Below are 27,270 nucleotides of genomic sequence, written 5' to 3' on the forward strand. Positions count from 1 at the left end.
GCATCCGAGGCTCAACTAGCTTAGCTACCATAGTGACTTATCATGAGGTCAGGGTCCACTGATTGGAGATGATTGCATGGTGTTCAGCTACCTGCCAATTCCTCAGATAACTAAGCAGCCTCTGTCTGCATGCAGCAAGACCTTGACGTTGCGCAAATTTGAGCTGCTAAATTTAAAGTAGCATCTGTACAAGACAGTGACCTTCTCCAATAAGTCCTTTTCTCCATGGCATTCAATTACATTGCTACTGTTGATAAAATTATATTCTTTGTATGTTGGAGTACACTTTAATACCCTTCACACCATAATAGATGAGAAGTGCAACCCTACTAAAGGACAGCAGAGTAGTTCTAGGCCACAAAGATAGAATAGTTAAAGCAGTAGCGATGCCAAGAACTGAAGTCAGTAAACGGAGGACATTGGCAAAAGCTATATCAGCAGAGTAACTCTTCACTTTGCGGTAAAGTAATGGAAATAAGTAGATGAAGGTGCCACCTACTTTCTTGCCAATACGCTGTCATTATGGTTTCAAATGACTCTTGCCGACTAAAGATTATTTTTGGTAAAACACATTGCTGCCCCAGATATACATGTATGTGGAAACGGGATGTAAAATATTCTTCAGTGCGATATAAAAATTTGCTTCCCATCTGGAAATGAAAATATTTTGACTTTGCTGCGGCTGGGTAACTTGAGTCTGTCGTGAATCAGTGATTTCAATACCAAATCAGACAGAGGAAGAGCAATGAAGCAAAAGAACGATTTGTCTTGAGAGAGAGAGAAACAGAGAAAAGGTTGGGGAACAAAAAAATCAAAATATTTTTGAAATGGACAGGACTCCAACTTTCTGTTTAGTTTTTACCTACCGTGCAGTATCTTCAATACAATTCAATGGTGAGGCAAACAGTGAGATGCAGATTTCAGGAAGTTAACAGGAGTATGATGCATAACAGACAATAGCTTGTCGAATTCTGCGCTTAACCTTAGGTGTGCTGTCAGCTCAAGTTGTTGTCACATTTGTGCATAAGTACTCACCATTATTATGATAAATTATGGGCCATTAATAAACTGGAATTATTCAGCAATACTTTTGTGTCTATCATAGCATGAGCACAATTATTCATTCCTTTTAAACTTGAAGGACTGTTCCCAGAAAAATTGGTCATGGTTTATATTGCCAATATTAAACAATGTACATTCATTTTTATTCCCTTTTAACTCTCAAATTATAGCTTTCAATAATCCTCGACCTGTACAGCCAAGCAGGCCACAACAACAGGGTCGAAGTGCAGCATTGGACATACACATGCAAGGTCAGACCAGTGCAGGACCATTCCCACCAATGCGAAATAGTGGTCCATATCCAGTAATGTCCCAGCAAGTGATGGGTAATCAAGGGATGATGGCAAGTCAAGGAAGTTTAGCAGCCAATACAGGTATGTTTACTTTGTGTTGGAATTGTTTTGGCTTGAATGCGTTTTTTTCCCTTTGGATATGCCTGCAACTAGTTAGGAAACATTTATATGATGAAAAATAGTTTGTTAGGATAGTCTAGCATAAAAAAAGGCTATCCTTACCTTAGTGAAAAATTCCTTGAAATTTGCACAAGGTATTTTTATTTATCTTCCTATATTGAAGGAATGAACTGTTGCTGAAATTGCTTCTGTATGCACATCAGTCCTTCAGCATTTGGAGCTAATAGCAACTCCTTATGTTCAAACTTAAACAGGATGTTTGACCACACTGGCTAAGTCAACCTTGTCTGATTCCTCTTTTCTTCTCTACCACTCCCCAAGCCTCTGCTTCTTGCCATTGTGCCTCCCTTCATTTCTCTCTTGCAGGGTCCACTGCACTCCAAATCCCTACCCCGATCCTTCAGTATTCCTCAAGCCTGGCTGCCACCCTAGGCTTGCCTCTGACCTGAATTATCATAGTTTCTTCCATGCCTCATTGGACCATTTTGTAAACGTCAATCAAGATGCTCACATTGGTCTCTTACCAACAGGAACCTTACTGTCCATTCCTAATCTCCTGTCCCACCCACCCTTCCTAACTGCAAAGAGGACCAGTGATAGCAGACCTTGTGAATTTTGCCAGTGGATCAGCTATCACTGTTCTTCTCTGCATCTCACTCAAGAATGTCCTTCCATTTGTGAACATAGCTCTTGCCATCCATGAGCTTGGTATGGTTGATTGCATCGACATGATAGCCTTGACAGAAATTTGACTAATGATGATACTTTCCCACCTTGGCTGTACCTTCCATTGCATTCCCCTTCTAGATTGCCTTTATCACTCTCCCATCTTTCCTTAATCTCCCCATTCATATAAACTGCCCAATCTAAATTCACAGCCAACCCCAATGTATTGTCATTATATCAATCACAGAAAAGGGCATCTCCCCTGTACCCTACTTTGCTTGTGTCTCGCTTCATCTCTCCAACTTGACTTCTTTCTGTTTTGGCTTCTGAAAAAAAACTCCAAGTCATTTACATAGACACTGTCAATTCCCCAGTCCAGCCTTTAACCGTCCATTTACCACTGCATTTATGTAGTTAACAAACTGCTCAATACTTGCCTCCATGTTTTATGCCCTTCTTCCTATTTAACTCACTGTTCCCCTTCATTTTAGGCCTTAAGTCTTGCATTTCAACTCCAAAAAGTATTTTAATATGAAGAACACATGGATTTGTCTGTCAGTAAGATTGAGACAATATTATTGTGTTGTGTTGGAGTAGTTTCAATAACTTCCAAAGACTTAACTGTAAACACTAATTTTATTGTAACTTATTTGCAAATGTAAGAACTTATTTCCATGCTGTTTTTCTTCTTGTATGTCACTTCCTTCCATGACATCACAGATTCTCACAGTTAATCTTTGTGGGACCCGATCTAATTTACTCCATTATACTACAGAGACTATCCATTCAGCTGCCTCTGCTGCTTCTCTCTCTTCCCTCCAGCCACTTTGCTAAATTTCCCTCTGTATCAGCCCTGAACTTGCAACTGTTCTTCCCCCACTTCCCTTCATGCCATGTCTACGCTCATCTTGTCCAAGAGACCCACCTACTGCTCCCTCAACACTATTCAGCCCAAAATGTTGACCACTCCCTGCTCAATCTCCATGATAGCTGATGCTAATGGTGCGCTTTCCTCCCATCCTTGACCCCTCTGTCCTTGCAAACTGCCACCTCCTCTCCAACGTTCCTTTCCTCGCAAATCCATGAACTTGTCGTAATCTCTCAAATCAGTGCCTATCTCTTCCACAGCTGAAAGATATCAGCTAGCTCAATATAATCTGCACATTGCACTTGTGATTCTTTCGAGGTATATGTGCTTAGGTACTTTCTAGGTAAAGTCACTGAGCCATTTTGGAGCTTCAGGTAGTTAATTTTTTTTAAACTTAAATTAACTTGTAACTTGTAGCCAAGAGTAACCAGAGCTCCCTTTTCTCATCTTGTCCCAGAATTCTGAGGTTCCACAGTATTTTACTGAGGAATTCTGGGAGACTTCCTTTCTGCTATCCAGGCAGAATATAATTAAGTATCAAAGCAAAATAGTTACTAGTTAATATGCATTTGTTTGAGAGTGGAGAACATCAAGATATTGTCAGATTATAATGTGTTTGGTGCAATTTCTGACAGCAGTAAATGATATTCTCCTGACTCCAAAAGAAATAATTTTAACAAATTGCATTGGCTATCAGCTAACTGAATTTAGGAAATTTATGATTTTGATGTGGTATGAGCCTTTCCTCCGGCCCCTAGGTAACTCCTGCTAACCAAAAAAAGCTGCTTTAACAGTTGCAATATTTCCTTCAAACTAAATGTGGTATTTGCAAAGCTTTGATGTTACTCCAAAAACCCTTGAAATGAAATACTGTATGTCTTAAGACCCTGGATGTTAATTTTACTTGATAAATTTTAGGGGGAAACATTGTAATTGGTGTTGGATGCACTGTAGTGTAGCATCTTTAATAAAACGGAACTTTGTAATACCACAAGATATAGGAGCAGGAGTTGAACCATTTGGCTCTTACTTCCTTTCAACTTTCTTCCATTCTTTGTATTAAGCTTGAAACCTCTTGATCAAATGTCTTATGTTCACATGTATCAAAGATCGACATTGGAGATAAACATTACTTTCATCGTCACTGTGCTGTTTGAATATGACGTTGGGGCAAATCGTATCTACTTTTCTTTGTTAGTGGCCAGCTTTAAAAGTGATTATTCGTGAAAGTTTATTTTTGATTAATTCACTGGAAGTGGTCTGTTAGGAGCATAATAATTTACGTAATTCATTGATCATAATGGAAGGAAAAGGATTTCCCCAGATAAGGGTATACCCGTAATGAATTGCACCTTGAGACAAACATCGGAAAGTTTTTTTTGTGAAATTTCCCTGTGCTTTGCAGTACTAATAACCTGGGCCAAAAGGTGCATGCTTATCCCTTTATAACTATGATATTAGTTTGTGTCCTTGTTTGCCTGCAACTGTAATATATAAATATACATATCCCAGATTCACTAGCTTTATTTTAGACTTAAATTAACACTTTCTGTTTGATTTTGGTAACTTGGCTTCGACTCATTTGGAAAGTAAAGTCTTGACGTATTCAGTAGCAAAAGTGATTCACTTCCTCAGGAAGGAAGTTAGGGGTTATCCACACTCCTCAGCACCTGTCACTACTACATAAAGCAACACTCCTTATCAACAAGTTTTTTTTAACTATATTTTAATGCAGAGAAGAGATGGCTTGCAGATTTTTAATATAACTCTTGAAGATTGCTAGTGACTGAACTACTTGAAGAATTTACCAAGATTAATGTTTACGGTTATACCTACAACGAGGAACTATGTTTGCCTTGAAAATGTTTGCAGGATGGCAAGAACTACAGATTTGAAAATAAATAAGTGAAAAAAGAAGTTGTACGTGAAGCATATTATTTGGGTTAATGTGTAACCATGTGTACTGCTCAAAGAAGAAAAATGCGTTCCAAGTACTGCATCGTTCTCCAACCTTCATTCTTCCTTTCTAGGAATGGTCAGTAGTATGGGAAGTGGTGCCCCTCGATCCAGCATGGCTTCTTTAGACTGGGGTCAATCAAGCTCTGCTGCCAACACCACAGGTAGCACAGGATCCAACACAATGACCAGGGCAACATTGCAAGGTAGTATGATATGCAGTCCTACACCTGGTATTCCTATGAGACCGAACAGTCAACCTGGTCAGAGATCGATGATCCAGACACAAATGATGGGTACGTTGCAGCATTTTTATCTTGTATGCTATTGGAATGTCTTTGCCACAGATGTTCTTTTGCGGAGCTAATCAATGTTTGTTTATTCTTTTCAAGGCGACGTTGTTACAAAATGCAATTTTGAAAGGAAATTATTTTGCTACTATTTTGTACCAATTAGGATCATCTGACATTGAAATGGGTATGGGAGGTCCTCCATACAGCCAGCAGCAAGCACCACCAAACCAAACAGCACCTTGGCCAGATAGTATAATGCCTATAGAACAGGGACCTTTTGTCAATCCAAATCGGTAAGTTTCACAGTTATTTAGACTATCACTTTTTTTAGGAATATAACTTGTAATAATGTTTAAAATGTAGTTATTGATTTGTCCAACTTTCTCATATTTTCACATACGGTGAGAAAAGTTTGTTGAGTTATAAACAGTTCAGTGCTTCACCTCAAACTTGAAAAAGATCCTAAATTGAGACCAAGGAGAGGGGAAGCAAGAATTGGTTGCGTGAAAAGGAAAATCAATTTTGGATGGTTAGACAATAGACCAAAGAAGATTGAGATGTTAAACTGGCTGCGACAGTAAAATAGACAAAGGAAAGGAAGCATTGCAAAATCAGTGGTATCCAAACTTAAAATGTAGACAAGACAGTGCGTAGAATATGAGCTGCATCGAGAAGTGGTCTAAAGAGGCTCTCTTTTGAAACAAGCAAGAGATTGATTACACTATTAGGACTATGTTATCAACAGTAACTTGCTTTAAATGTAAAGTCCCTTGAGTGTAAAAAAAATCCCACAGGTGCTATTGAAAGTTATTTTTAAAAATTGGATGAAAGCCTAATACGACTGGATTAGGTGATCAAGGGCTTGGTGAAAGGCAGTGAATTTTGAAGAGGATAGTAATGGAGGTGTCATGGCAAGGGGAGAAATCCCAGAATGTGGAACCTGGAGAGTTGGAGGCACGACCATGAATTGTTCAGTAACTGGAGAGGTGCATGATGGGCTGGTACCTTAGAACTGGAGAATTACGTAAGTGAAAGGTGTGGTTGGAGGAGATTATAGAGTTGAGCATGGCAAATCCATGGATGGATCTAATCACAAAGACAAGAATTTGAGGTGACTGCGAGTCGATCGATGAAGGAGGGGGATAATGTGTAACCTGGACTTAGTGTGGTGATAGAATAAGGATAGCAGAATTTTAGTTTGTGAAAGCTAAGAAAGGATAATATTGGAGGAATCAAGTCGAGAAATAACGAAATTGTGGTGATGGATTTCTTTGCAGTGTTTTCTGTTGTTTTGTTGGGTCACCACAGAGGACAGTGAAGGGTCAACCATGTTGATTTGAAAGTTCTAGGCCAAACAGAGTACTACTGGCAGATTTGCTTCCTGAAAGGAAATTAACATATCACTTGGTTTTTCATGGCATTTCAATAGCTTTGTGGTAATTTTTACATTTGCCGATGCCAACTTGATATTTTTTGTTTCTCAGACTGCCTTGGTGGGATTTGACCTTGTGCTGTCTAGATTTTTTTACTAATGCAATAGCATAACAATGCTGTTTTATCTAATGCTTTCTGTCAGGTTGGTCCTCTGAATAAGCATCCATTGCAGAATTCTGTCTGTGGCATTCTGCTTCAATAGTTCATTTCTAAAGGTCTACTCACTTCCAATTCAATTCACTTCATTGTGACAGCAATAATATGCACAAAAGGAACATCTTTCGGATGAATTAGTAGAAATTTGGAGTAAAAGACCCTTGTTTGTTTCAGATCATGCACGTACATGTCGGTTCAACATGTAATGTTTTGCTTTTGTACATTGATTACTTCCCTGATTTAATATTTGTGTCTGCTTATTGAATGTGTAATACAGAGTCAAAAAGTTTACAGCACAGAACGAGGTCCTTTGGCCCATTGTGTCTACGCTGGCTGTCAATCTAATTTTCCAGCACTTGGTCCATAGCCTTCTATGCTATGACATTTCAAGTGTTCATCTAAATAAATTCAGATCAGATCTAGTCCATGCAATCCTTCTATGGTCAAATTATTTCCTAGTAGCAATAAAACAAACTGCTACTGCAGCCTACAGCTTGGATCTGCTGACTATCCTGGTGAGGTCTAAATTGTCTAGTGAGCCACAAGAAGTTACGTTGATTTATCACCCAGTCACATCCACATTTTCAGTAGTTTGTGACAGTGAGAAGCAGTCTCTGATTGAGCACATTCCAAGCTCCAGGACTAACTGTTGAGGGACACATTAAAGTTTGGGGCAGCCGCTGCCAAGGTGCAGTAGGGAAAGATCACCCTTCAGGCTTAGTGCACCGAGCCCTTTGGATTCATATATGCACAAGAGATTCTGAGGTTAAGAAAATTCATTGTCATTTTTTTGCCTGTCTTAGTCACTAAAGTTTGTGATAAACTGAGTATTGTGTGGTATTACCACTGCTACATGGAAAAGACTTTGAAGTGATCTTGCAACTGAAGACTGGAGCTTCCATGAGGCCATCAACAGCAACAGAATTGTACTTGACCACAATCTGTAATCTGAGAATGTTTGACAGGCAATGTAAATACAACTTCTAATGGCAAAAGTAGTGAGACAGTTTAAGTGCTGTACTGAATAAGAACTGATCTCTATTGAAGTTTATATAATGTCAAGTTGAGACTTGTGTAATGTACTTGTGGATAAGGTACATTAATGGAGAAAAGGCCAGTTTCACAGTGATATGGTAGGAGGATGCTTCTCTGCTGAATTGAAAGGACAGAAGGATGTGCATTTATTCAGCACCTTTCGCAACAGTGGACATCTCCAAAGTGCTTTACAGCCAAAGCTCTCTTAAATTATAAGTTGTAATCAAACTAAAGATAAAACTTTGAAATGAGCATTCAAGGCAAGGCACACTTATGAAGCAACATGTCCAGATAGGTAAGAAAAACGCAGTTGAACAAATATTCCAAGCCAGTAAATGACAGCTACTAGAGACCACATTAGTGAAGTGTAATTGCGCATTGTTATTTAGTTAGTTATCCCAATAATTCTTTGAAAAAATACATTTTGGTGATTGACACCTGAGGAATAATAATTCTGCCTTTTTCCAGTGATGTGCAGAAATGTGCTTATTCCGTTTTATATTTACGTCATGTCCTAGGAATTCTCATTTCAAAGCCTGTTTGAAAGGGTTTAATGGCAAGGATAATTGATGCAGCGTAGGTCAATGCTAGGGGAAGATATGAGGGGGATATTATGTGACCTGCACTTGATGTGGCAATAGCAGTAAGATAATGGATTGCTTTTCATGCCCGTTATAAAAACTTGCCTAGATTTCTTTATATTTTGCTTTTTATATTAGCAGGCAATCCTACAGCAGTTCTCAAGACGATCTGCTTTGTCCAGCGATTCCAATGGAACCACCTAATGATGAAGGCACAATTCTGGATCAATTGCGTTCAGCACTAAAGAATATCGATGAGCTTGGTCTGGAGGAGATTGATCGGGCCTTAGGCATCCCTGAACTTGTCAATCAGGTAAATGTTCATACGTGCACAAGAGATTCTGAGGTTAAGATGCAAAAACGGAAAATGCTGGAAAGTCGCGGCAGGTCTGACAACACCTGTGGGGAGAGAACAGAGCCAACGGTTCAAGTCTAGATGACCCTTCATCAGAGCTGAGAACAAATCTGTTGATTCGCTTTGCTGTCAGCTCTGATGAAGGGTCATCTAGACTCAAAACATTGGCTCTATTATCTCCCCACAGATACTGTCAGACTTGCTGAAATTTTCCAGCATTTTCTATTTTTTGTTTCAGATTCCAGCATCCACAGTATTTTGCTTTTATCTGCGGTTAAGAAGATTCATTGTCACTTTTTTGCCTGTCGTAATCACTAGAGTTTGTGATAAACTGAGTATTGGGTACTACTGTGCTACATGAGATAGAGTTTAAACCCATCTTTCAGCTGAAGCCTGGGCTCCAATGAGGCACTGTGGTCCATCAGAAGCAGCAGGATTGTACTCGACCACAATCAGTAATCTCATTGCCTGATATATCACTCACTCTACCACCAAGCCAGGGAGTCAACCCTGGCTCAATGGAGAGTGCAGGCAGACGTGACAGAAGTAACACCGGGCATACCTAAAATGGGGTGTTAGCATGGTGAAGCTACAACACAAGATTAGTTGCTTGCTAAGTGCTTAAGCAGCAAGTAATAGAGCTAAGCAGTTCCACAGTCAATGGATCAGATCTAAACTGTGCAGTCCTGCCGCATTGGTCGTGAATGGTGGTGGACAATTAACTCAATGGAGGAGGAGGCTCCACCAAGATCTCAACGATGGAGGAGTCCAACACATCAGTGCAAAAGCCAAGGCCGTAGCATCACAGATGTCTCTTGCCGTTTCGATTCAGTCCATGTGATATCAAGAAATGACTGAAGGCATTGGATGCTGCAAAGTCTATGGGCCCTGACAGTAGTCCAACAATACCCCAGAACTTACCACACCCCTGTTCCTGTACAGCTACAATACTGGCATCTAACCAGCAATGTAGAAAATTGCTCAGGTATGTCCTGTACACAGAAAGCAGGACAAATCCAAAATAGCCAATTGCTGCCTCATCAGTCTACTCGATCATCTGTATAAAGTGATGGAAGGGGTCATTGACAGTACAATCAAGTAGCACCTGCTCAGTGACACTTTGTTCGGGTTCTGCCAAAGTCACTCAGCTCCTGACGTCCTTAGAACCTTGGTTCAAACGTGGACAGAAGAGCTGAACTCCAGAGGTGAGAGTGTCTGCCCTTGACAGCAAGCCAAAATTTGACCAAATGTAGCATCAAGAAACCCTAGAACAATGGGAGTCAATTCTTCTGATTGGAGTCATTCTTGGCAAGGATGGTGGTTGGAGGTCAATCAGCTCAGTTTCAGGACATCACTGCAGGAGTTCCTCAGGTAATGTTCTCAGCCCAACCATCTTCAGCTGCTTCGTCTATGACCAACCTTCCATCATTTAATCAGAAGTGGGATGTTCACAGATTGCACCATTTTCAATGACTCTGATACTGAAACAGTTCATGTCCAAGTGCAGCAAGACCTGGTTAATATCCAGGTTTAGATTGATAAGTGGCAAGGCAATAACCATCTCCAATGAGAGAGAGTCAGATCATCACCCCTTGACATTCAATGGCATTACCATTACTGAATAGCCAACTCTCAATATCTTGGGGATTATCATTGACCAGAAACTGAACTGGACTAGCCATATAAATACTATGGCTGTAAGAGCAGGCCAAAGGCTAGGAATCCTGTAGCATATAACTCACCTCCTGACTCTTCAAAACCTGTCCACCATCTACCAGTCACAAGTCAGGAGTGTGGTGGAGTACTCTCCATTTGCTGTTTGAGTGCAACAACACTCAATAAATTCTCACCTTGCAGACAAAGTAGTCCATTTGATTGACACCCGTTCCACAGACATTCAATCCTTCCACCACTGATAAATGATGACAGCAGTGTTCCATCTACAAGATGGAGAGCAGAAAGATGCTAAGATTCCTTAGGCAGCACCTTCAAAACCATGACCACTACCAGTACTGTCTAGAAAGACGAGAGAAACAGACACATGGGAACACCACCACCTGCACGTTCCCCGCCAAGTCACTTAACGTTTTGACTTTGAAACATATCACCGTTCCTTCACTGTTGCTGTATTTATCCACATCTGAAGTTCGGGATTTGGTTCCACTGAATATGAGAAAAGGTTGATTGTTTTGTGACTGTGTTATGTTTGACTGTCCATGGATTTTTTTTAAAAACTTATACCTTTATAAATAATTTTGTGTCAAATTTATCATTTAATTCATTGAGTATGATTGGTTAAAAGCTGATGAAGGTATTTTAATAATTTCTTTTTAAAAGATACTTCCAAAAGCGAGTTTAGTATTTGGAGTTTGAAGTTAGGAAATGTTATACACTAAGACTGGACAATTCACTTAGCTTAGGACAGTATAAGTAATGAGTTACATAAGAATCTGAATTGACTCCATTTATTTCATTTAGAATCTCTATAAACAAGTAGAAATAAGAATTTGTAAATAGGTTAAATAGTGGCTACATGGTAAGGATTGCGCTGGCTGCTAAAAGTAAACTGTGAATTTTAAGTATGGAAGTCTATATCCAAAGAAACTGTAATGTCCTGGCCCCCCAGTGTTGGATTTGGTGGGGGCATCCCGAAGGTGTGCTGGGGAATACCCCTCAGAAGTTCCCAGATAAGATTTTATGCGGCAGTTGTCCAGAAGCATTAACTTCCCCTGAACAATTGTACTGTGCTGGGAGCCATCCAACAAAGAAATCGCAAACTTTGAATAGTTCTGTCAGTTTTATATCAATAGTCACTCTCAGAGTTAGAAAAGATAAAGCTGCATGTAACCTGAGTATGACTATTTGAAACACCCAGACCAGTCCATGAACTGGGCACCCCATATGCCCAGACCCCACCCTCTCCCCTGACACATTCAAACAACAGGGTATCTCTCCCTGCCCCACCCCCCTCACCCAAAAAAAAACTGGGACCATCTCCACACCCTGTGTCAGGGGTTCCCACCAGCCCTTTCCCGACCCAGGAGCAGACCTGGCCATATCCGGCCCATCAGTTTCACTGGGCCCTCTGAACTTACCTGCTTTATGGCACCCATTCAGTAAAAAATGGGGTTGGGGCCTCCCTGAGTTTGTTGGAGTTGCACTGCGCTGTGGCCTTTGGTTACTGTTTCTCTGCAGGATCAAAGCAACTCCAGCCAGTGGAGGTTTCAACAAAGCTTTCCAGAGCTTTAAACTCTTGTAATTCCAGCCGGACATGACTTTACACCACTGGGTGGAAGCTGTGGCCCATGCCTTTTATAGAATTTGAGTTGTATAAACAGCCATTGATGTTCAGTAATCTGTGAAGTGTTAATTACAGCAGAAGTTTGGTTACTGAGGAGTAGTATCTGTTGAATAATATAATTCCTTGAAGCAAACGTAGATAATGACATTACTACAGAAGATGGAAATCTAAGATAAAAGCAGAAAATGCCAGAAATATTTAACAGATCTGGCAGCATCTGTGGAGTGAGAAGTAGTTGTTTTTTAGTTTGATGATCACAAAACTGTCATTAGATATTGCCAGTCCAAGTTTGCATATGTGAGGAAGGGGGTTTTTGTCCTATTATTGTCAGAGAAGATTGATAACTAAAAGGGTAAAATTGTAATCATTTAAATGATAGAAAATTGCCTTTCCCGTCTGCTAACAAAATCAAATCAGTTTGATTGTCCCTTTTAATCCTGATGTGAGAGGTGCAGAATTAGAATTTGTTCACTATGAATTCTGACCAATGTACCCACTAATGTTTATTTGTAACACACCAGTGAGTTTTAAAGGGACTGACTTCTGCACCTGGAGCTTTTGGATTATTGCACGGCTGTGAAGTTCAGAAGGGGTATTAGTTCTGGCTCAGTCCCACATGAGTAATAACCTACAGCTGTACGAATTGATGTGTTTTTAATGTTGGTTTTTAAAAATCTGTGTTAATTCTGAAAATTATTACTCATAAATGAAATCCTGAATAAAGAGTTATGTATGACTCAATACTTTTTGAAGCTCTTGAGAAACTTATTTGTTTAAAAGTAAAAGGGGAATATAGGTTTTTCTTGTATTTGGCTTGCAAAAGATAAAAGCTGTACGTTTTATATCGTGCTTTCATGACTACCAGACTCCTCAAATGCTTTAAGGCCTGTTAGCATTCTTTCAGGGATCTTTTATCTAAAGTAGACTAAGTTTGGGATTTAAGGCATTTGCTAAGAAAGTAAAGCTGCAAGATTCCACGGGGTTTGAACAAACAAAAATAAATTTTATTAAGCAAGGCCAGAAAGATAAAATTCAAAATATCAATCTTATACTCTTAATATTCAGGTTTAATACGATGTAGGTATCAATCAGCAGGTAAATTGTGGTCACCCATAACACTGCATGATAAATGAGTGAGATCAAGACAGATCCCATCGATTTCACACCAACCCACCCAGAACTCAGTAACCACTGAGTCAACCAATGCCATTGGAAGAAAAACAGAAAATGCTGGAAAATATTTGCAGGTCTGACAGCATCTGTGGAGAGAGAATAGAGCTAACGTTTTGAGTCTACCCGGACTCAAAACGTTGGCTCTATTCTCTCTTCACAGATGCTGGCAGATCTGCAAATATTTTCCACCGTTTTTTGTTTTTGTTTCAGATTCCAGCATCCACAGTATATTTTGCTTTTATCTAAATGCCATTGAAACCCTACCCCCCTCACGAAGGATTCCAGTTGACACCTTTGAAGATGTCATTTTGGCATTCTGTCCAAAGGTGGCTCCAACTCAGACAACCTCAGCAACGGCCTCCATCATAGGAAGACTTTTCATTTCCAAAGATTCTGTTCCCCTGGTTTCCCAAGTATGGATTCAAACACCAAATCAAATGCACAACTTCAGCTCTTCACTAATGCCTATCAGAAAAGTACTGTTCCAGAAGGGTACATTTGCCCAAAGGCCTGCAGCATGGAGTCCCAACCTTCTGCTGCCTTGGATCTTTCTCTTCAGCCCTCTGGTTGCCTGGGTCTTTCCTCAGCCCTCTTCGGCTGCCTGGGCTTTTCCTGCCCCTTCACTTTAAAATCAGCTAGCTGCAGCCCTTCTCTTGCTTGGAGCTTTTTTTTCTGCCCTTCTTCTCTTAACCTAACTGGGACCCACCTTTCCATCAGTCCCCTGTCTGAGACTCTTCCCTTTTAAGGCACTGTACACCCTGGAACACAATCCACTGTTTTTTCATTCTGTGTGGGTGTATTGGGCCCATCCTCATCCTCAACATGCACAGTCTGCTCCTCATCTGCACGTGTGAAAATATCCCAGGGTCTGTTGGGACTTGGGAGTTCCTGACATGTGCTCTGAACTTCAAGATAAGTCGGATTTTACATAAGGCCATTGAAGTATGTTTGAAGTTGCTGTTGCAGTGTAGGAAGGCTTAATGTAGTGCAATTTCAGCTTTGTATTTTCTCTCAAATTTCCACTACTACCATTTTTGCTGTTGCATGATGTGCTCAAAGCCATGGATTTAGGAATACTAAAGAGAAAAGACCATTCAGCAATCTTGCTTTATGATAGTTTTACTTTTATTTTCACAGAGCCAAACTGTGGATCACCAGCCAGAATCGTTCTCAAATCAGAAGTCCACAATGATGGTAGAAAAGCCTCAAGTCTATAATCAGCCATACGGTTCTCAGACGACAGTGGTGCAAGGAAACTACTCTAACATGCAGGAAGCTAACTTTCATCCTTTGGCTACTCAAATGGGGCAGCGACCAGGATATTCAATGTTACGAATGCAGCCAAGGCCTGGCCTGAGGTCTCCTGGTATGGTGCCCAACCAGCCCAATCAGCTCCGCCTTCAACTGCAGCAAAGACTTCAAGGACAGCAAATGGTAATTCCTGGTTGGCATTTCAGAGTTCATCTTTCCTCCTCTTGTTCTGCTTAAAAAGTTTAGTGAATGATGTTTGTCTTGGTAACCTTCCAGCTGTGTTCATTAATAAGGCCATGATGTGGAGATGCTGGTGTTGGACTGGGGTGGGCACAGTAAGAAGTCTCTCAACACCAGGTTAATTTGGCGAGTCCTGATGAAGGAGCAGCTTGTGATTCCAAATAAAGCCGTGGGACTTTAATCTGGTGTTGTGAGGCTTCTTACTATTCATTAATAAGAATCATACAGGAGTACTGCATGGATAGAGGCTCTTCAGCCCATTGTGTGCTTGTCAGCTAAAAGAGAGCTGTCACCCAGTTCTCATTTTCTAGCAAATCCAAGTATTTTTCAAATGCTGTGAATTTCTGCCTCTACCACCCTTTTCAGGCAGGATTACATATCCTGCCATTTTTGATTAATGTCTTTGCTGTTGCCCTGGCTAGGGAACTAACTCATCTGTTAATGTTCTAATTTTGTGATTATAATGTGGCCTTACAGTGAGGTGCGAGATTCTACAACGTTGCAAGTGGAACTCTTGTTCTTGCGATCTCTGTTGGAAGTTACAATCCTTTGTGGTGTGTGACCTGTAGCAAACATCTTTCGTTTCAGCAAAAGACTGTGTTTTTAAAAAAGAATAGTTTGAAGTAGGCAAGATTCCTTTCCTGTCTTATTGAATTGCACTATGATATACAGTTGTATCAAAAACCTTGCTAAAATCCATATAAACTACATCAAATGCAATGTCCTCATCAACCCTCCTTTGCTACCGCCTCCAAAAAAAATCAGTCACATGATCTTCCTTTCAAAAGTCCATGTTGACTCTTCACTTAATCTGCATATTTCTAAATGAACATTTATCCTGTCCGTCAAAATCTTTGCAATGATTTTCCCACCACTAAAGTTAGGTGGACTGGCCTGTAATTACTTGGTCTATGTGTGTCTCCTTTAAACAACAGTATGCATTAGCTGTCCTCGAGCCCGTGTCATTGATTTAACTCTTTTGCTCCTTCCCTTTGCGTGAAAGACATCATAACACAGCTTCTATCTCACTTCTGGTGTTTCAGAACTTTGAAATAATTGGTGCTTGTGTGCCATCTGCATCTTGATATCTTCCTTTTAAAGTTTCATTCAAATAACCAATATCTTCATTTTTAATTGTTAGAATCGTCAGCCACTAATGAATCCACTTACCACCGTCTCCAACATGAATCTACCTCTAAGGGCTAGTGTGCCACCACAGATGAGTGGTCAGGTAGGTATCAGAAACTGGTGTGACATGTTTCTCACTTAATTAGTTATCATTTAATAGAAAACTTTATGTTTGAGGCATGATCCCTGGCCTTGGCTGAGATAGTTGATCTCAGAGAAGTGGAGATTGGGTACCACAGTTGCCCTCTGCATCTTACAGTAGGGAGAAGGAAAATCAATTGGAGTTCTCATCCCTAATGACTGCGGCTCGTGTTGGGAAAGGCATTAATTATCATTAATCAATAGACCTGTCGAGCTGATCCTGTCCTCGCTTCTAGCTTTCCAACGCTTATTGTTTAGATTTAAAGGTGAAACATGCTTCCCCGAGCAAAGAATTAATGAATTGGCAGTAGACATTTCGCATTTTCGGATGAGGAAATGAAAATTTTATTTTGCACTCATTTTAAAACAGCCACTTTGAAGTATACCTGTGTCTATTATTGTGGATTTCAGTGAGAAGTCTGTGAAAGCTCTACCAATCTTCCAGTATTCAAATGATTGTTGGAATAAAATGATGCCAGCTGTTGATGCAAAACTTGACCTTACAGTGATACAGTTTACAACACAGATTAATAAATGAAAAATGACTGAGCAGTGAATTATAAACATTATTTCATCAGCATTTTCCTGAAAGAAGTCAGGACTGCAATGATCTTAGCATGTATTCCTCCAAATAATTCAGTCTGACAGATTAGCTAAAAGCACAGCTGAATTTCATGTTGCAAAGTCAAATCAACTAAACGTGAATGTTGTTAGAATAAATCCTGTGTGTAAATTTAGAAACTAAAAAGTTGTGAAAAAAAACTGCATTGTGAAGTAAGATAAGATCACCCTAGCCCCAGATGACCATAAATTGCTGTCCTCTGAGGTGACTGGTGGTGATTTCACCTGACAATCACCACACCTCAGGCAAGAGGCAAGGCTGAGAAGTTGGGGGCATTCATGAATAACATCTGCCATTACGGGAATTGAACCCATGCTATTGACATTGCTCTACATCATGAACCAACAGTCCAGCCAACTGAGCAAAACTGACCCCCTGTAAAGTAGAAGTGTACAGAATTCCCTTACAAATTGATGTGGACAGTTATGGCAAGTGCTCTTCCTTATTAGGGTCAATATAATGAACTGTATTTTAGTTTTGGGAATCGTACAGCTAACGATATATATAGATATGCAAAATTAATCTGTATAAATATTCAATGAAAAGTATTTAATATTTAGTGTTTAAACAGTTCCTAATATTATTAGAGTATTTGACTGTTAATGCTATAAATATATTTTCCATTTATTCTTCAGGGACCTATTAATGCACAGATGCTGGCCCAGAGACAACGTGAGCTTTTGAATCTACATCAAAGACAGTTGCTGCAGCACCAAGTGCAGCAGAGAACCATGATGATGCGGCAGCAGGGTTTGAACATCTCAGCAAACATGGCAGCCTCAGGCACCATGGCAGGTGCCATGAGCACCCCTCGGATTCCTCAGGCATCACCACAACAGTTCCCATACCCTCCAAACTATGGTACTGGGCTTACTTCCCCACCACCTTCCACCAGTCCTTTCTCCCCAGTGTCCCCAAATCCTGGGTCACAGCTCCTCTCTCACAGCTCTTTGCATGGCTCCCAGATGAATCTGGCTAACCAGGGAATGATGGGAAATGTGGGAGGACAGTTTGGGCCTGTAATGAGTCCCCAAATGCAGCACAATGCCTTCCAGTTTCCCAGTTCAGGTACTGCCTTTCCTCTGAGTGCTGTTAACTTTAGAATGGCAAAAGCATTTATTATAAAAATTGTTTTATTCTTTTTCTTTTGTGCGTTGGGAATGATTGAACGAGTCAATTTTGGCTTTGCATTGGGTGTGGAGCTGTTGCTTGTAATCTCTTTACCTTATCTTATTTATCCTGACCTGCCTTCCCTTTCTTGTGAATGTGACCTTTCAGTACTAACCTGCATGCACTGCCTAACTCTGCTCTGCTCAGTAGCGCTGTATTTCTATGAAGCCTTTAACCTGTGAAAAAAGCTCTCAGAAATAACTTCATTTCACAGCTCGATTGTACTGCACCATGATAAAATTTTCTATGTATACAACTACGTTGAAATTAGTTTGTACTGATTTTACTTGTTCAAAAATTATTTACAAGGATTATTGGTCCAGGATCAAGTTATTGGTCCCAATTTCACATTAATTAGTTCATTTTTATTTGCAAGATGTTGGGAACAAGAATATGAAAACCTTTACGACAAGTGACTACCAAGACATTGACTGTAACATCATTAGGGAATTGGATGAATGGAAAGGGGAGTGTGCTGTATGCTGGGGAAACAGCGGATAAGTGGGTTTAGCATGGATAGTATCAGTTGAATAGACATGATGGGCTGAATAATGTCCAGCAATGTTATAACTTCTATTAAAACATGTGATTCTGAGGGGGCTAATAGGGTAGATGCAGAGAGGACTTCCTCTCACAGGAATCTAGAGCTCAGAGCCACAGTTCAAAAACAAAGGGTCAAGATAGAGCTGAGAAGGAATTTATTCTCTGAGGGTCACTGGTGTTTAGAATTCTCTTTTGCAGACAGCAGTGCAGCCTGGGCCAGTGAATATATTGAAAGCTGAGTTAGACCTTTTTTTTTATATGTTGAATGCTGAGTTAGACTGATTTTTGATGTACAAAGGAGTTGAGGGTCATGGGGCAGGCAGGAAAATGGAGTTACGGCCACAATCCGATAAGCCATGTCTTATTGAATAGCAGAGCAGACTTGAGGGGCCAAATGAATCCTCCTGCTCTTATGTTATTATAAAGAGCACAAATTATTCCTGGCTGTATAACGACCAAGCCTACGCCATCAGCAAAAGATTTTGCTTGGAAGCTGGACTAACTAATAATTGCAATGGTAGCTCATCACTTGCAAATGCCCCTTTTCACCCAAATAAATAACATTGCTGTACTTGTTCCTGACCACTAATTGATACTGTGCAGAGAATGGAAATGTACTGCTTGTTTGCCATTCTGTAGAGTATAAGAAGAATATTGCAAAGTCAATAAAAACATTACTGCAAACAAGTTTCTGATTCCATGCCAGCTGGTGCTGGGGCAAAGTATTGAGTGTTGAATTGGTTGGATTAAGTTTCATACCTGTGATGCAATCTCTAATTATTTATATAAATAGAGGTCACCATTCCATCATTATCATCCTTGAGCCTGGGTAAGATGTTCTTTCAGAGAGTTGGTGCAGACTTGTTGGGCTTACTGGCCTTCTACACTGTAGGGATTCTGTGGTTTTTGGATGGTATGCTGAGGACTGCGTTATTATTTGTCCTGCATATTTTGTTGCGGCTTGACATATATGATTGCAAAAGGAGTTGAAATTGATATTTTCTGAAGTATAGACTTTAAGGGTGCAGTTTTTAGCTTCTGAAGTAACACTGGATGTGTTAGAATTTTTAGAACTCCCAATCCTACCTCCATCAATAACAAATTCTGTTTGGAAGCTGGACTAACTAGCAATTAAAGCGGTAACTCATTCATATAATGGAATAGAGATGTGAACGTCAATTTTACACAAATAAATAATATTGTAGTACTTAGTCAGCAGCTAGATTTGGAATGTGAGGTAGGGTTTGGTTATTGAACTAGATCTTAAAGTATTTTACTTTGTGTTTACAAGTTCTCAAGCACTGTTGAATCATACTTGATGACATTGAATTTTTTGGTTACAATTGTGTGGTACTGTTTGTAGATCAGTGTTTGTCACCAAGCTTGGTTTTGAAGAAGTGATTGACAAATTCTAACTTGAAGAAGTTGACATTTAAGCAACTTTAAGCTTTTTGTGTAATGGAGATATTCCAAATATATAGTATACAGTAGCATTGATTTATTGTCTTGGAGATATTCCAAATATATAGTATACAGTAGCATTGATTTATTGTCTTGCAGATACCAATTTCACAAGAACACAAAAGCATGTCCATTGTCTTTTATCATGCTCTTCTGAAGCACCTTAGAACACTTACAAATATAACTTGCTGTTATTGTTTACGAAAAAATTGTAGACATAAGAACAAGGAGCAGGAGTACGCCATCTGGCCCTTGGAGCCTGCTCTGCCATCCAATAAGATCATAGCTGATCTTTTCATGGACTCAGCTCCACTTACCTGCCCACTCACCATAACCCTTAATTCTTTTACTATTCAAAAATCAATCTATCTTTGCCATAAAATTGTTCAACAAGATAACCTCAACTGTTTCACTGGACAGGGAATTCAACAGATTCACAACCCTTTGGGTGAGGAAGTTCCTCCTTAACTCAGTACTAAATCTGCTCCCCCTTATTTTGAGGCTATGCCCCCTAGTTCTAGTTTCACCTGCTGTAAAGTTATCAAGACTAGCCAATGACCTGATTAATATTTAGAGACCACTCCAAGGCTAACAGGAATGTAATCTTATTATACATGTAAAAAAACAATGTAGAAGATTGGTTGTTAATCCAAATATTCTGATGTGTCAAGAGTTTATGTACAAGATTAGACTTCAGCAGTAGCAAATAAATACTGAAGTGTCTTCACATTCCTTTAGATGTATTTGCTCAGAATATCCAGCTTTAATGTGAGTTTAGCACAGGCCCAAAAATAACCATTTGACTTATTGTGGAAATGGAAAGCTTTCAATAACAGTGAAAATATTATTTATAGGACGATCCCTTTAGGGAGTGTAATGAATAAGATTGCTTTATACAGCCAATTTCCATTATACATTCCAATGTAGGCATTTATAATGGAACAAATGAACAAGAACCACTGTTATATGTAGCATTCCTAATATCAGGGTAATAAGTAAAATGTTACAAAGAAAAGGGCAAAATATATGACTTTAAAACAGATAGTGATTAACTTCCAGTATTTTGATCAAATATTCCTAACCTGTAATCCCTCTGTACCTGAAGACTACATTTGGTCTCGACTCAGTATTGAGTGGCACAGGAAATTGAATAGCATATTCTAGATTTACAATCCAGACTGACTAAAATCTTATCCAGGAGAGCATGTTATCAAATATTGTTAAATTTAATTTGAAATAAAAACTTGGATTTAATTTGTAAATAAACTTCTTTATTTACTAAAACATTTTGTTCAGTAAATTCTGTTTTTTACAAAACTTGAAAGGAATTGCTTGGTTCCGAAAATGATCCTGTTTTAGTGGATAATGTGCCATAATAAATTTAGTAGCAGTCTTTCATCAGCCATTTCATATTGGCATCTTGTTAAACTGGGTGAATCGAGTACTGAATCATAATTGCACAACAGCATCCAAATAATAATGCAAATGGGATCTCGGGCTTAAAATGAACTTCAAATGCTAGATGTGCTTTTTGGTTTTGGTACACTGAGGCACGTTTTCATAATTTAGAAATGGGATAGTGATTTCCATTTACTAATTGTTCTAACCAGAATAGGGATTCATGCAGCATCCAGGATATCATATCAAGTTTTGACTGAACATTAAACTAATCTGATCACTTTCTAGAGTAGAGACTAAGCTGTGCTGATGTGGAAACTTTGTTATTAATCTTGCACTGATGTGCTGTTTTTGGACAATTTGCTTTATCCCAACTCTTAATTCCTTTAATATATATTGCAATGATCTTAAAGTAAATTCAACTTAAAAGAAAATTAACCTGAAATAAGAAATGGTATTCCTTCATTTGTAGTAGTACAGTTGTAGAATTACTAAAAAGGTAATTCTCTAGCTTGCTACGTATAATTGTAGAAATTTCCATTTTCCAAGAACATGCACGTTATGAATTAGGCAAGTTAAATAGTTTTGGTTCTGTCCTTTCCCCTCCAGAGTTTGACCCAACAACACAACACCATAATGAATGTGATACTTTGTGATTAAGAGTAAATTGTTTCAGTACACAGTTAGTAACTTTGATACTCTGGTGTCTAATGGGCTAAATCCATCATGTAATGTGGGAAAAACTTATGCATTAAGGCGGCCTCGGGCATGAATCATGTCCTCTTTGGAATTAGCTAGTCTGACTCCAATTGTGTCATATATCCCAGAGCTCATACTCCTATTGAGGAATCTTGTGGGAGTTCTTTGGTGGGTACAGGCTAAGCCTTGATTACAATGACTTTAACATTGACTGGCCAACTAAAGAGGAGAAATGATAGAAAGTTCATGAGAGAGAAATGTTATAGTATATTGAAAGAATATCTTAAGAAAAAAGCTCCTTTTAAGAAATGTAGTTTAAAAAAACACAATCATAATTCTGTGTGAATGCATTGTGACAATTTTTTATAGCAGTCACTAAAATTATGGCAGAATTGGTCTTATGCTACAGTTTGGTGTACATGAAAGATAAGTAGTGCGAGGACACTGAAGACTGGATTGCTAAAATGGGTTTTGAGGAGACTTTTAAATGGCACTGTCATAGCGAGTCCAAACCTTAGGACTCGACACTAACAAAGTAAATCCAAAGTAAAATACGCATATTTGTTGACGCAAGAGAAACAATACCTTGCTGTTGCACTTTCCTCTTACCTCTTTTCAGCAGTTCACGTAGATTTCATTTTGTGGATGTCACCATATAAATCGTTAATTCCTGTTTCTGTCCATCTTTCCATAAACCTCGACAATTTTATTGTGTTCCTTCAGTCTGTACAGACAGATTCTTGTACATTGGTTTTTTATGTGATTGTGAATGATGGATTAACTGGAGACTGATGCTTTCGATAGAACCAAGTGGTAAATCAAAATATGCTTGTGCTATTAGCAGAGACAAATCACACTAAAACATCATTAATCCTGGAATCCAGTGGTCACAGGTTAGCTGATCACAAATAAAGAAGCCAGCCTGTGTTTTAATGTTTGGCTGCTTCCAATTTTATACAGTGGTCTTGCAAACATTTCTTCGGAGAAAAGGCTGTAAGCATTTGGACAATGGAGCCAAAGTATGCAACTGCAGTGACAGACCCATTTTAAACAAATTACGTCATGTATAACTAATTGATGCTATGCAGCTTAAAGTTTTAAAATAAATCCTGTCAGCCATGTTGACATTTAACTGGATTTTTGTTTTTTTTCTAATAATTCATACTCTGGACATTGTTATCTAGGTAGGAGAATTGTTTGAAATTTATTATTTTGTTTGTACATTTTTATAATTGTACACAGAATAATAGCTTTTTTCAAAGTTACTATATCTGCTTTGTTTATTCACAGGGATCAATCAACAATCTGATACAGGATTTGGTGGGGCTACAACTCCCCAGAGCCCATTATTGTCCCCACGGATGAGTCATACGCAGAGTCCAATGATGCCGCAGTCTCAATCTACACCTACTTACCAGTCACCTTCGGAGATTAATGGCTGGCCACAGGGAAACCTAAATGGAAATGGGTACTTCTGATTATCTCCCATAAACTTTGAATTTAAGCTTTAAAGTATTCTATATACACACTTGGGAGTTGGGTAGAATAATCTTGGCCCTAGCCATAGTAACTGCATCAGTCTTGAAGAAGGTCTACCACCTTATTTAGGGCACCTTGCAATGGGCAATAAATACAGCCTGGCCATTTTTGCTGACTTTTGAAGAAATAAAAAAGAGTAATATGTTTAATGATTGGCAGTGGATTAGATCATGTGCCTGTGTGGAGAAGAGTTGTTTAAATCTTGCAGAAAGGAAAACAGCCGTTAATGTTGATCTAACATGTTCTGTAATTGCTGTTGTTAAAGTCAGTATCCCTTTTTGGGTAGTTTTTGCTGCAGGCTGTATTTGCTATAGTGGGAAAGGGGGTCTCCAGAAATGAATTGGTCCAAAGGTAGACATAAAGTTATCTTGTAGTATCTGCAGTATTACAATCTTGGGAAAGATCGGCAATTAAATAGAAGGAATCTGAAATCCCAGTTATTTACTAACAGAATAAAGCCAGAAGATTCCACTGTTTAGAACATATAATTTTACTATAAAAGAATCCGTCAAAGCAAAGACTTCTTAATCACCTAACTCTCAAACCCCAAGTCAACATGATGTAAACATGAATTAACAGGCAGTTTACGTTCAGTTATAAACTGTAAATTGCATATTTAAATAGCAGATACAACTGAGACAGATTTTATGAATTGGCTTAAACGTCTACCCAGCATAGAAGTCATCAAAGTCAATCAGAAAATCTTTCAAAACTCTCTTCTTTACAAAGAATTTCAGCTCCTCTTCTAGGATATAGCCTGATCCCCCAACTGACTACAAAAGCACTTACAACCCAAGTTCCACAGATGTGGTCATCACCAAAAAGTGGCTCATGTCTGCAGCACCTCCTATAATCAACCTGGATGGCTTAGATCTACCAATGTTATCTTCAAATAACAGAAACACCTGTAACAACAGCACATTTGTCTTCTTCCAGCTTCTGGGTCTAGCCTCCCTTTTTCAGCCTGCTTGTACTGTACTGCTGGACTCATCAACTTCTGCAAAGCTCTGATGACTCTGTCTCCTTTTATATAGTTTTAGCTGGGAGTTATGGTTTCCGATTCTCAATTTCAGTCTTAGTTTGCTTGGTTGGTTGCTCTTTTCTGGTTGCCCTTTTCCATTAACATCCATCTCAAAAGATACCACCTTTGTCTGCATGTTCCATCATAATAAGATCTTCATTGTTCAGAAAACTTCTGTACTGGATTGTGATAACAATGTGTATGTTAAAGCTGCAAAGCAAATGCAATATATACCAATGCTGTACAAAAGAGCGTAAATATTTTATATGGAGGCACAGTGAATGGTGTGGTTGAATGAGAACAAGAGTGATTATTGAGCGAGCATTAGTATGGGGCGGGATACAGATGACTGTAGATTTTGTGTATATGGATAACAAACAGTGTGTTGCAATAATTTGTTTCAGTTGTGCAAAAGTGTATGTAAACATTTCAGCACTGAAAATACAAATGAAACTATTGTGGCTTAAAGGTGGCAATTAATGCGCCTGCAAAATAATTATGCTTATCCATTGTAAGAATCAGAATATCTGACAGATGAGACCCATGTGATAAAATGTTTTGTGGGAAATGTGCTTAATCTAATAGTTGATTTTTTTTCTTGTAACACAGCATGTTTTCGCAGCCATCCCCACCACAGTTTGGACAACAGGCAAACACCAGCATGTACAGCAACAATATGAATATCAGTGTTTCTATGGCAACCAATACTGCCAGTATGAGCAACATGAATCAGATGTCAGGGCAGATTAGCATGACCTCAATGACCTCTGTGCCTACATCAGGATTGTCCTCTATGGGTGCTGAACAGGTAAGAGATAAGCGGTATTTTCTGAATGTAATTGAAATTAACACATGTTATATTAGCAGTAAAATGTTTGGAACAATACCTACGATTTAAGCATATGCATCTTACCAAAGGCTAGAGACTTGAAGGTGGGACAATTTTAAGATTATTGTGAAAATGCTTTATTGAAGTACTATCTATTGGGAAGCATTTCAAGTATTTACGGTCTAGGATAAAAACCAGAAGTATTAAACTAGAATGCTACTTATTGCGATCAAAATTCACTGAAAGAAGATACTGTTCTTGCAGATACAAGTTGCTGCTGCAGTGTTCTTGGCTCATCTTTCAATGTTGTGTTGTAAAAACAGCTAACACATTTTTATAAATCATTTAATTGTATTGTCAGAGGTTGTGCTGCTTTCTAATAGCCAAATGGAAATTCATTCTTTTTTTTACTGGATATGTACAATACTTAGCATTAAAGGTTTAAAATTTCTATATGTTTAAATTCTGGACATTTGGCATTTGGATATATAATTTTATGACTCGGAATTTTAATGGATCAGCAATAAATCTTCAGCTCCAGATTCTTATCTGTCCACTTTGTTCCTATTCTTTTAATTTGCCTGTACTGATCTGGACTAAGACATTAACTGTTTGTAGTGAAATGCACAAAGAAGAGGGCATGATTCTCTCTCTGCCTGCTGTCAGAAATATTTTTTAAATTGTAAGACTTCTTATAGAAGCAGAGACAGGGAACATTTTCATAAGGAAATGGCAGAGGCATTGAACAAATATTTTGCCTGTCGTCAAGTGGAAAACCAGAAATAGATAATAAATTAGGGGCTGTAAAGTGAGTATCAGCAGATAAAAAGCATTGGAGAAACTTGAGGGACTAAAACTGATGACCTACACCCTAAGGGTTCTAAAGAGATAGTTGCAGAGATGGTGGATGTGCTGGCTATGATTTTCCAGAATTCCTTGGATTCAGAGACAAGCCCATTGGGTTGGAAGATGGCAAATATTACACCACTTTTCAAGAAAGGAGAGAGAAGAGACACAGAAAACTATAAGCCAGTTAGATGAACATTAGATGTTGGGAAAATGGTGGAGTCTATTACAAAGGAAGTATTAACAATGCACTTAGGCATAATTTGATTAAAACAAATCAGCATGGTTTTACCAAAAGGAATATCCTGTTTGACAAATTTACTGGAGTCTTTTGAGGATATAACTAGTGGGATAGATAGAGGACAGGTTTACAGTTGCATCTGTGTTTTCTTGATCAGTAAGCCTGAAGACTTTGCTGCTCCTCACTACAATATATTTTCAATATCTACCACACACTGCAACTTTATCATATTTCAATACCTCCAAAGATCTCATTAAAGCATCAAGTTAGAGTAAGCTATTAGAGAAGTAAATAAAAGAACAGGATTGGAGTCAATAGAAAAGACTCCCGAGAATCATGTTCAGTGTAAAACAGGTTACTGATTCACAGTCCATTATCCACTCCTGTACTGGAAATTTCACCTCACAAAGCTCACTCACAGTAAACTTCCATTTGGAACAAAATAAACAGAACTCCAGCTCGATTCCACCCTCTGTTGGCAAGATAGTTCTGGATGTCAAAGGTCATCTAACCCAGCTCATCACACTCATACAGAATGACTTGCATATTAGGAGCAGAAATGAGCCATTCGGCCCCTTGAGTTAATATTGCCATTTGGTAGCATTGCTTACATTATGTCTGTGATTACTGTCAACAACTGTGCCTTTAACTTCCAGCAATGCAGCCACAAACCACAGTCCTCTCTCTGCCCAGGTGCTCCATTTGCTTCTTTTACAACTATAGCAGTGACAGTCAGCATCAGCCTCCTGCAATTGAATGCAGCTTCCCTCTGAGGGACAGAGTGCCTGTATGAACTGGAGGCTAGCTGGAACGTTTGTTAGTTTCCCACATTGTCAGACCCTTGGTCA

The 27,270-nt window shown here is 39.0% G+C and overlaps 1 protein-coding gene across 11 annotated transcripts in view; it reads left to right on the forward strand.

Annotated features, from left to right (window-relative positions):
• The window catches only part of ncoa2 (nuclear receptor coactivator 2), a 270,081-nt gene that overhangs the window by 229,222 nt on the left and 13,589 nt on the right, over window positions 1–27,270 (forward strand). For 7 of the 11 annotated variants that reach the window (XM_080194101.1, XM_080194100.1, XM_080194105.1 and 4 more), the window contains 9 exons: window positions 1,233–1,436; window positions 5,040–5,261; window positions 5,422–5,551; window positions 8,603–8,777; window positions 14,431–14,727; window positions 15,926–16,015; window positions 17,311–17,743; window positions 23,237–23,414; window positions 25,116–25,314. In XM_080194101.1, the coding sequence (XP_080050227.1) occupies window positions 1,233–1,436; window positions 5,040–5,261; window positions 5,422–5,551; window positions 8,603–8,777; window positions 14,431–14,727; window positions 15,926–16,015; window positions 17,311–17,743; window positions 23,237–23,414; window positions 25,116–25,314 (1,928 nt within the window). The remainder of the gene's footprint in view (window positions 1–1,232; window positions 1,437–5,039; window positions 5,262–5,421; window positions 5,552–8,602; window positions 8,778–14,430; window positions 14,728–15,925; window positions 16,016–17,310; window positions 17,744–23,236; window positions 23,415–25,115; window positions 25,315–27,270) is intronic. The other 4 variants (XM_080194110.1, XM_080194111.1, XM_080194109.1 and 1 more) reach the window with 3 other exon arrangements.

The sequence above is a fragment of the Carcharhinus amblyrhynchos genome, chromosome 8 (assembly GCF_965287045.1).
Source record: "Carcharhinus amblyrhynchos chromosome 8, sCarAmb.v2.hapA, whole genome shotgun sequence".
NCBI classification, from domain to species: Eukaryota; Metazoa; Chordata; class Chondrichthyes; order Carcharhiniformes; family Carcharhinidae; genus Carcharhinus; species Carcharhinus amblyrhynchos.